The following is an 11,440-nucleotide window of genomic DNA, read 5'->3' as shown; positions in this document are numbered from 1 at the left end:
GGTCCATGTCTATGACTATATTATGTTTGAGTTGCTATTATTCTATCACTGTGTTCTTGATACTCATTATGATTATTGAGAATCATCACGTAATCCATGAAAACCCATATCTTGTATTCCATGGGTTCTTGCATGCATGTTTTTAAATAAAAATTCTTATTTCATGAATATCCTACATGTCTACAAGTTTTCATGCAATTGTTTTTTATAACTATGTTCATGCCATGACTCAAGATACATACATGCTAAGTACAAGTTATTTCATGAAACCATGTTTACAAGTTATTTCATGAAACCATGTTTACAAGTTATTTCGTGAAATCATGATTACAAGACAAGTACAAGTTAATTCACGAAAATCATGGGCTTCTTAGCCAACTATATTATGTTCATGTTTTTGGGAGTTGCACGAATTACCGAGAAGGCTCAGATAGCTTGAAACTACGTAGCCACCGTAGGACAAGGATCGCTCCGCCCAGTTAGGACGATACCTTAATTTTACACTGAATGGATCCATCGGACACGTTACCACCTCATAACACGGCAAGGTATGGGGCTCTTGGTCCGACGAGGGTACCGTACTCCACGTACTCGTGGTGATATCACATGGTCGGTTTATGAAATGCTCTCCCTACTTATCATGTTTTACGTATGTTATATATATATATGTATCCATGCTCATGCTCATGTTCATGTCCAGGTTTTCAGTTTCAGTTCTTATCATGTTATTCCATGTCCCATGTTATTTCTTTCAGTTGCTTTACATACCAGTACATTCAATGTGCTGACGCCCTCTTTTATTGCCCGGGGCCTGCATTTCACGATGCAGGTACGGATTTACAAGACGACGCCTCTGCTCATTAGGATCTGCACGTACCAGCTTATTGGTGAGCCCCATCTCATTCGGGGTTTAGACATTGTCATTCTTTAATTAGTTTTGCATCTAAAGGTATGCTGGGGGCCTTGTCCCAGTAAGTATGTTTTCCAGTCAGACTCATGCTAGAGGTTTCATAGACTAGACAAGTCAGTTATGTGATGTCAGACATTCAGAGTTGTATAGCCATTTTGACTCATTCATGTTATTTCCGCACTCATGTTTAAACAAGTATTTTTATTAAGTATTATGACTTACTACATTTTATAAAGGCGCATCATGCATTTACGTTATATTCCGCTCATGTTATGCCTCATGATGATTCAGCAAGCCATGTGGTTCGCTCGGTCACATGCAGTAAGGCACCGAGTGTCGTGTTTCACCAAGGCCATGGTTCGGGGCGTGACAACTACTCCAATGGTCACTTCTAGGATTATGGGCATATTTTGATATTACAAATAGCAAAGGTGCAATTCAATTAGCACTGCACTAGCATAGTCTTATTGACTAATAAATCTTTCCATGTTCTCAACCAATTTATAAAACCATCTAATTGATTATAAATCTCCTGATACCCAAATGATTAAACACCTTGGAAAGGACCTTTTCAATGTAGTAATATTCACATAAAATGAAACCCCCACTACATTTTAATTTTGATACCTAAGATATAGTATTAACTTCTCTCAAATCTTTCATCTTAACTTGAGAGTTAAAAACTTCTTAGTTTCATTCATGCCTTGCAATTAGTTCTTATAGCATGTCACCAACATAAAGATACATGATCACTTTTTAATCCTTTGTGAACCTGAAATCTATTTACCCCCTCTGTTATGTTTAAAACCATTTGATAATATTACCTTATCAAATTTTCATACTTTTCGGAGCTTGTTTAATCCATACAACGATCTTATAATATTTTTCTTCTCATTTTCAAGAAGTACGACCTGAAGCCATTGCTTAACTTCTTTTTATCCTCATCCATATTCAAGACAATAATATTTTATTTAATACATTATCTGTCTCCTTCAATTAAAATATAATTTGATTGAGAAGAAATGAAACCTGAATTTAAATTCTTATTTTCAGTAAGTCTTTCACTCCTTAAGATTGTTAGAAAAGTAGATTTCAGAAGTGGGGAAGAAATTATCCTGCTTTGATAGAGTAATCTCTGTCCTTAAGGAATTTAAGCCTCCCACTTCGTTGCTGCAGAGATGGTGGCAGAATTCCTCTAGAATTTTACAAAGCCTATGAAATTCAAGTTTTAGCAATTAACTTGAATTTCCCACAAGAATATAATTGTGTTTTGTAATGAGTAATTAGAGAAGAAGAAGATAAGAAATGAGTGTTTGTCTGTTATATCTTTATTTTGAAGCAGTACCTGGTATTTATAATACCTTAGGTATCTATTCACAGCAGACACGTCTGTTCAAAGACGGTTTTTCGTAACAGACACATCCTTTAGGAATATGCACTACAGTCATAAACAAAAAACGTTTTAATTAATTTTAGACTTAACCACGAAGTTTTAATATCTGAAAAGAGTAACTTTCTTCTCTCTAAAAAGAGTTGCTTTCTTTTATCTCCAAAGTTCATTCTCTCATATACTCCCATCAACACTAACTATTCCAACAGTTAATTGCTTTCAGTGTTGTCTCATAACAAACACTTGATTCCTTCCTCTCAAACAACATCCCTGTAACAAATATACAACTTATTAATGCAGAGTTCTTCAAAATGTTGAGTAATTTGAATAAGAGATTCTAATATAGTATATATAAAGCACATGGTCTTTGGATTTAAGTTGTATATAACAAAATTATAAATAACTTTTGTCGCATCAGTTCAATTTACCTAGTTATAGTTGGTTATACTATATTTTACATGTTACTTATCAAGTTTGATATATCGAGTTAGTACTTGTTACTGCAGGTTAAGTTCATACGGAACTTAAATGCTCTTGCGACACTTTATTAGTGCTGCCTCCGTCTCATTTTTGTGGCGGTGTTCGAATTTCGAGAGTCAAATAAGTTTTTATTTAACCGCAATTTGTTCATATGCCTTTTAAATGTGTTAAACTGTTAATCAATATGACTTATAGTACTTTTACGTAGTTTCCAAAGATGTAAATTTTATTTCAGAAAACTTGATGATTCTATGTCTGAATTACAGACAAAATTAAGAAGTTTGACTCTCAATATCTTAACTATGGCACATAAATCAGGATAGAGGGAGTAACATTTTTTTTGTTATGAACTTACTTTTGAGATCTAGCCTTTTACCAAAATGGAGATTAGTTGAATGAAAAAGTTACTGTTGGGCCAAACTCTCCATTTCCCTATCAGCATTATAAACCAAGAACTAGGTGAATCCATAGGACTTGCACCTTCCATGTTCTAAAATCTATTTGGCATCAGTGGCACTATGGCTCTTGTTCCACAAATGCTGCACTATTTGTGATGACTATGGAGATACAAATGATTAGCATATTCAGCACAACCTTTATTGGATAAGAGTATATCTCATTGATATTTTTATCAATTGGGTATATCTAATATCTATTCAAGATCCCCAACGAAATTAAGAAAATAATGAAGGGGGATGATATGATAGCACCAAGCCAGAGACAATTGTTTGGGCCAAGAATTGGAGTGATGGGCTTGAACCATGTGGTCCTCAAGTTCTTCTTGTCTCCTGCTGATATGGGAAGCCTCACTTTGTAGGCCCAACTTGGAAGTTTCTGATGGGCCACCAGAAATAGGAAGGAGAAGGTCCAACATGGTGAGGTCTTGTGAGTTCTCATGAGTAGGATTTCTGGTATCTTGCATTTTTGTGATTAACTTGTGTGGATTAGCTCCCTAATTATGCAGATGAAAGAGGTAACTCCACTTCCTCCACTCACCATAACCAATAAATCATGCCTGCAACAATGAATAAAAAGGAACTTTAGTTTATATCATTGTAAAATATAGTACTAAGCAACCGAGGCAGATTTAGGACGAGTTTTTTTGGTTCAACTGAATTCATTGCATTCAGTTAGCACTCTATATATATAACTCTATATATATATATATATATATATATATTAAGGATATACGCGGATAAGAAAAAGAAGTATAAGGGTATACATGGATAATACATAAGATTATACTCAATCTGAACCGACTGATTCTAGATTTTGGATTCGCCTCCGCTGTGTTAGGGTTTTGTCCTGATTTTCTACCATAATTAGAATTCTTTTCTTCTTTTAGTAGAGTTTTCTTTGTCGTCTAATTTATCATCGTTCAAGGTTTGCAATTATTAGCTTCCTCATGACCCCCCGATTATTTCGATCCTAAAAAGTGGCATCAGTGCCAATGGTTCAGCCAATGGTTCAACGAGGTTGAAGTCAGGATCAAAGTGGATCAATTCAAGTTGCAACCAACTCGATAATAATAAAGATTTTATCCAAAGTACTACATGTGGAGATGAATTTCAACCATAATTTCAACATCCTGCTGCTGCATCTTTAAAAATAAAGCAAAATATTTTAAAACCAATTTTTAACCCATAATATTTTTAACCTTATTTTTAACAACGACAAGCAGCAGTGATGAAGATTATGTGAAGAAGGAGAATCAAGTTTTGTCAAGAAAATCCAGGCCAAAAGGAGATATTTGTTAGGGTTTTGCCCTAATTTTCTACCATAATTAGAATTCTTTTCTTGTTGGAAAAGATTTCCCAAGTGGAAAAGATCTCTTCCATATTTGACTAATACTTTCTTGGAGGAAATTTTTTGAATTTCTATAAATTGAGGATTCTTCATTCACAAAAAAAGACACATAGAAAATCATTCACAATGTAGTCATTAAAAGAGTTTCGTTTAGGGGGAGATTATTCTCTCATAGTTTTAATATTTTTCTTTTTATATTAGTTTTTCAATATGTAGGTCACTTGACCAAACCATATTAAATATTTTTTTTCTTTTAGTATAGTTTTTTTTGTCATCTGATTTATCATCGTTCAAGGTTTGCAATTATAAGCTTCCGCGTGACTCCCTGATTATTTCGATCCCAACATGCTGCACAATCTAATATTTTCAATAATTATGGAGTAGTAAGGTTTGCCATAAATATTGAATGCTGGTAAGTTTTCACATCTCTTTTTCATACATACCTTAGAAAATGTGTAGAAGCAGGTCCATAAGGTCCTTCAACAGAGATGTTAAGACGATCGACAGAAACAGGGGAAGAAATCATTTGGTAAAGTTTCTTGGAACAACTTCCTTCACTCTTAATGACAACACCGAGCTTATCTGGCTCCAAACGACTGCTTGAAGTGATTATAAATGGATGCCATTACAACAACAACATACCCAGCATATTCCCACAAGTGGGGTTTGGGGAGGGTAGAGTGTACGCAGACCTTATCTCTACTTTGGGAGGTAGAGAGGCTATTTCCGATAGACCCTCGGCTCAAGAAAAGGCATTTCAAAGAAGGTCAGTCAAGAATTAACAGAAGTAAAGAAGTCATCGCAAAATATAAAAGAAAGCATAACAAAGCATATATAGAAAAGGAACAGTAATTGCAACAACTAAAATGATAATTGGAGTACAAGAGTCAGCAAATAGTAGAAGAAATCGAAAGACAATAAGCTACAGGATAATGCTACGCCTACTAGTACTATGGGAAGTTCGCGAGACATCGCTTTACTACCTACTAACCGTCTACCCTAATAATCTGTGTCCTCCAAAGTCTCCTATCTACAGTCATGTCCTCGGTAAGCTGGAACTGCGCCATGTCCTGTCTAATCACTTCTCCCCAATACTTCTTTCGCCTACCTCTATTTCTCCTAAAACCATCCATAGCCAACCTCTCACACCTTCGCACTGGGGCCTCTGTGCATATTCTCTGCACATGCCCAAACCATCTCAGACTCGCTTCTGACATCTTGCCCTCCGCTGAAGCCACTTCCACCTTATCTCGAATAACTTCATTTCTAATCCTATCATTCGTAGTATGCCCATTGTAGTTTTGAAATGCTAGTACATTCACAAACATGATACTAGTTGGCGTATAACTTAAACCCGTGTAAAAAAGATCAAAATTTTCAATTTGGTTATGTTAATCCTTCTATAACATTTTCAATTATTAAGGTATTGTCACATAATTTATCAATGTGGACAAAATTTGTGATGGACATGAAGCTCCATCACAAATTGTATTTTCTTGTGGTGAGCCAAGTGTAAATATATGAAATTTCTTCAATTTACCTTTAGAAGTTTAGCTCAAGAGTTTCACATGGTAGAACTCGAGCTGAGACTAAACAAAAATTTGATGGCGATTTTAAGAATCTTAAGGACCAATCAATCACGAAGAGGTAGAAACAGGGAAGCATAATGCCGGCATAAGAGACGCCAACATGCAAGACGAAGAGGATAGTGTAGAAGGAATGTTGCAATGACAACTCTCCAGCCAAATTTGAGATATCAGTTTATGCCCATTTAAGCATCTGTTTCATTTCAATCAAAAGTCATTAATTTACTAGTTAGAAATTCACCAAGAATTGGACTTATTGTGTTTTGGTACTACTCCCTCTGTCCCAATTTATATGACACTATTTCCTTTTTGGTCTGTCCCAAAAAAGAATGTCATCTATCTATATTCAGAAATAATTTAAATTTATGAGATGATTTACATCCACACATTTATATAAGGCTTGTTTTGGACCACACATTTCAAAAGTTTTCTTTTCTTTCTTAAATTCCGTGCCAAGTCCAATGGTGCCACGTAAATTGGAAGGGAAGGAGTACTTCACATGATAAAACCTATAAGAAGCTTAAATAAACCTCAAATTAAACTTGTTCTATGTGTATCTTGTTTTCCTTTGCATGTATAATTTTGTTGCCCGTTTTGAGTTGTCTTCATCTTTTAAAGCAAGGACCAGTTGATATTTTAAAAAGAGCAAAAAGAATAAAAGGACAATCCTTTTATTCCCTCAGAAAAGTATAAAAACTTGATTGACGGAATATTTTCTTAGAAAATGTCTGGACCACTAGAACACTTGAAGAGTTGACTACATGGAGATTCAAGAAATTTGCTCTTTCCTTTTTTAATGTCTTAATAATTTTTTATTGTGCTTCTCTTGCTAACAAAGACTTGACGTATTGCAAAGGAAGATAGATAAATAGAACTTGCAAAACACAAATTAGCTTCTTGTTTATTTTTTCTATGACACCAACTTGGAAACAAATTCTTCAATGTTTTTATCTGAACTTACTCCTTCATCCACAGCATTTCTAGCCAATTCCTTCCATTTCTTTACATTTTCCCTAATCACTTTTCCTTTCTCTTCTTCCATCACTAGTTTTATATATTCTTCAATAACCTCTCTTCACTATCCCTTTTTCGTCTTGTTTGGCTCTAATACCCATTTCCCAAACATCTTGCACAAGCTTTGCAATACACAAGAAGTCACTTTGAGCTAATTAATCCACGTTGACACATTGTCGAATGTATCAAATGTGAAACTCGTCAGTATATGAATGCTCTAAATGACAACCACAAGTTCAACACTTCAAGTTATCACCTCAATCAAGGAAATGAAGAGATTGACAGGCTTTACAGATTAATTAGTAGTAAGTTTTCTTTTGTTACTCCTAAAAATTTCTCTCTTAACATATTTGTATCTTAGCTTCAATCAAGTGACATCTGGGCCTAATTCGGATGATTTTCGGTATAATAGTTCAACTTACATATTCTCGGTATAAATTTTGATGTTATTATTGTATTTTGACTTCTTGTTGAATGTCATTCGACTTATTTTTCACGTTACTAAATGGTTATCTGTAATTATTTTTTAGGTGAATTGATAAATTAAAATGTTAGATTGGTCCTACTGTATAGGAGTTAAACTCTTAGCTAATTGCATCCAAAAGTCTAGTTAAAGGTCAGATTACAAATAAGCAATCCAATAGTCTAACAAATAATTAAGGAATGAGCCATTGACCATTACAAATACTTATCAAATAACCAACACATTACAGTTATAGGTTGGTATTTTATCAGCCAAATTGCTTTAGCTTTCCACAAAAATTGGGCAAAGGAGAAAATATAGGAAGATTCAGGTCAAACTTTTCTACTTTTCAACCTGAAAAATAAAACTTAAAAAATACAAATTAGCTTCTTGTTTATTTTTCTATGGCTAAATTTCCTTCACCAACTTGGAAACAAATTCTTCAATGTTTTTATCTGAACTTCCTCCTTCATCCATAGCATTTCTAGCTAATTCCTTCCATTTCTTTACATTTTCCATTATCACTTTTCCTTTCTCTTCTTCCATCACTAATTTTATACATTCTTCTATAATATCTCTTCTAACTATCCCTTTTTCATCTTGTTTGGCTCTAACTCCCATCTGCCAAACATCTTGCACAAGCTTTGCATTTGTTGGTTGATCTGACCATTGTGGCATTGTCACCATTGGCACTCCCAAACTAATTGCTTCCAAAGTCGAATTCCATCCACAGTGAGTGAGAAAACACCCTATCGAGTTATGTTCCAACACTTGTAATTGTGGACACCATGACACCACTAAGCCTTTATTATTCTCACATGTTGATTTTAATTCCTCTAAAAGATTCTTGGGAAGTTTGGGTTCTTCAGTGGATCTAACTACCCACAAGAAGTTCTTGTTGCTATTCTTCAAACCCCATGCCACTTCTTCCAGTTGCTCAGCTTCTACTTTGGCCATACTTCCAAATGATACATACACCACTGAGCTAATTGGTTGATTATTTAACCAATTTAGGCACTCATTTGCCATTGGCTTGAAGAGACTGAGGCCATACTCTTTGTCATTTGGTAGCCTCCTGTCTAAGTACATGGATGGTATTGTTGGTCCAATTGTCTTGATTGGATAAAGTTTGGCCATCCAATCAATTACCTACATGTCAAACAATTAGATACATGACAAAAAGTTCCTGTAACAATTTAAATCTGACAATGTAAATTAAGATCTTTGTACACTATATATTAGCTGCGACTTAACTTGTTATAGTAGGTTAGTTACTATTTTTGTTACGTTACCAATTAATTATCTGATACTTGTAATTTCTGTTAAACTGATATCATTTACTTTGGAAGCGGCTCCTCTCCACTAGAGCCAATGTCCAGTTTACCCAGTGCAGCACTAATCTAATGACACCTGTGCAATTTCACATCTAAGGGTAATTATTTATTTAACTAACCACTCTAAACCACAGTTAAGCTCCATTATATTCGCTCTCTTTCTAGATCAATACCAAATTAATTTGGCAAGATAGAAACATCCGAAAATATTATTGGGGATCTCATTCTGGCTGAAAACATTTCAAAAATATTGCTGAGAATTTCAATCAACGTGATTGGGATTTTGGGGGGAAGTTTATCATTTTTTTGGAGATTTGAAGAATGAAATAATAAAAAATCATGAAAATTTAGTACAATATAAAAATAAAAAACTGGTGACAGCAACATTTTCAGCTACATATATATATCAAGCCGGCCAGTAAGGAAAGAAAAATTAAATAACAGATGAAGCTTAACCATGGTTTAGGGTGGTGTTTTAGTTAAATAAATAAATATCCGTATATGTGAAATTGCATAGGTGTCATATTGTAGTTTTCTTTTAAATTTTACACGTGCTTTAAAAAAAAGATATTTAACAGCTTTAGTCATAAGCGTATTTGTTAAAACTACCATTTACTTTTTTGTAAATGTTTCACTTAATTAAAACTCTACTAGGACAATATTATAATATGGAAATAAAGTAATAAATGACTTTTTGTGTTTTTAGAAGTCAAATATATCAAAATAAACTCAATTTGTCAAAGCAATTACCCCCGCATCTCAGTTTATATGATGGCGTGATGCACGAATAGATATGAAGTTTAAGTAAGAAACAAAAGAACTTTTAAAACTTGTAGTCTAAAGCAAGTCATATACATTTTCGTGACTATCAATCATCTCATTAAAGATAATTAAGATGAAAAGTTAAAAGCTAAATTATTTCTAAATATATAAATGAATCATTCTTTTTTTACCGATTAAAAAGGAAATTACATAACATAAATTGGGAGAGAGAGAGTATTAGTTTTGGAATGTGGATGAGATCTTTCAAGAACATATATGCAGCCAACTTAGAGCCAAATGGATTTAACAGATAAAGAAAAGAACAAAAGTATAATTTTTCTCCTACCTCTTTCTCCAACTCATAGAAGCTGTTGATTAGGACCCAATCCACTTTCTCAAGATTTGAGAATTGATTCACCAACAATTCAACTAATTTATCTGATTGAGGACTAGACTCAAAACTAGGTACATCTGAACTCTCAACTGTAGTACTTGACAATCCAGGAATTAATATTTCTTCATCAACTTCAGTTGGTGGAAGTTTTAATACCCCTTTATGTACATGGTAATAAATATTATCCACTGTACAATTTTGTGTAAAAAAAGCAGCACTAACTAATCCAAAATTCTTTGCCACTTCGACAGCCCAAGGAAGGAATGGATTATAAACTATGCAATTCACAGGGCACTCACAATTTGTCAATTTTTGAATAAGCTGAGTCAGAGTATGCGAGCCAACTTCATTGAATCTTGTTATGTAGGCCAAGAAAGATTCTGCTTGGTCGATGCCACCATCGTCATAGCCATCGGATATGGCCTCGATTGACAACGAAGTTGGTAATTCTTGCATGGTTTTCAAGAATGATTTTGTTGGTGCTATTGTGATTTTTACACCTTTGGATTGCAAACGTTTAGAAAATTGGAGCATTGGGTTGATATGACGAGTGGCTATGGCAAGATCAAGCAATGAGCTTTGTGAGTAGTCATTTTTTTATTAGGCAAATTCTCAATTGATGAAATGAATTAAGATTGAGAAAGGATGGGAAAATCTTGTGGTGAAAATGTGGTTCTTATATAGTTAGTTGATAAGTTTTGTAGGTGTCCAAGTTGGACCTACATGCCTAACAAAGTGGCTTGGCTTCTTCCTATTGTATCCGCTTGGTTTCTTCCTATTGGACCAACTTTTTATTGCCAACATGCCTGAGCAATGACATAAGAAAATTATGGGGTCCCATGCAATGAGTACGTCCAAAATCACGGTCGGATCCTATCTACACATGTTGATGTTGATGTACTAGTAATTTTTGTTCTGACCCTATATTGATATTAAGAAATTACTAAATATATATAAATATTTAAAAAATTAAATTATTATCTGATGTTAATTTAAAGCTGCTGTAGTGACTCATAAATTTCAAATGCAAAAACGTACCAATATATACATTGTCGATACTGACTTTTTATTGCTCGGAATCTAGTGATCAATTTCCTTTTCTTTTATGTAGGTAGTGTAAAGGTTGCCAACAACTTCACTAGTAGAATTGAAGAATCGAAATTCGTCATTAGCTAGGCAGGACCCATACATCTTGAATGTTCTACTCGTCGGGGAAAGAAGAATGCAGGAAAGTGGGGTCTTCTCAGATGTTATCTCTTTCATTTTAGAAATCGGATTGGATTTTAACTACATACAATTAT

General features: G+C 34.2%; 1 protein-coding gene and 1 pseudogene across 1 annotated transcript; both read right to left on the bottom strand.

The window, feature by feature from the left end:
- Positions 1-2,493: 2,493 nt before the first annotated feature.
- LOC132044230 (ferric reduction oxidase 2-like) lies at positions 2,494-6,374 on the bottom strand (annotated as a pseudogene).
- A 1,535-nt stretch (positions 6,375-7,909) lies between these two features.
- Positions 7,910-10,732, bottom strand: LOC132044228 (UDP-glycosyltransferase 74G1-like). The gene is given in 3 exon segments (XM_059434717.1): positions 7,910-8,798; positions 10,092-10,690; positions 10,693-10,732. Coding segments are annotated over 3 exon segments (1,380 nt in total). The 3' UTR covers positions 7,910-8,057.
- Positions 10,733-11,440: the final 708 nt, after the last annotated feature.

The sequence above is a fragment of the Lycium ferocissimum genome, unplaced genomic scaffold (genome assembly GCF_029784015.1).
Source record: "Lycium ferocissimum isolate CSIRO_LF1 unplaced genomic scaffold, AGI_CSIRO_Lferr_CH_V1 ctg3872, whole genome shotgun sequence".
Classification (NCBI taxonomy): Eukaryota; Viridiplantae; Streptophyta; class Magnoliopsida; order Solanales; family Solanaceae; genus Lycium; species Lycium ferocissimum.
This window is presented reverse-complemented; position numbering and strand designations above follow the sequence as displayed.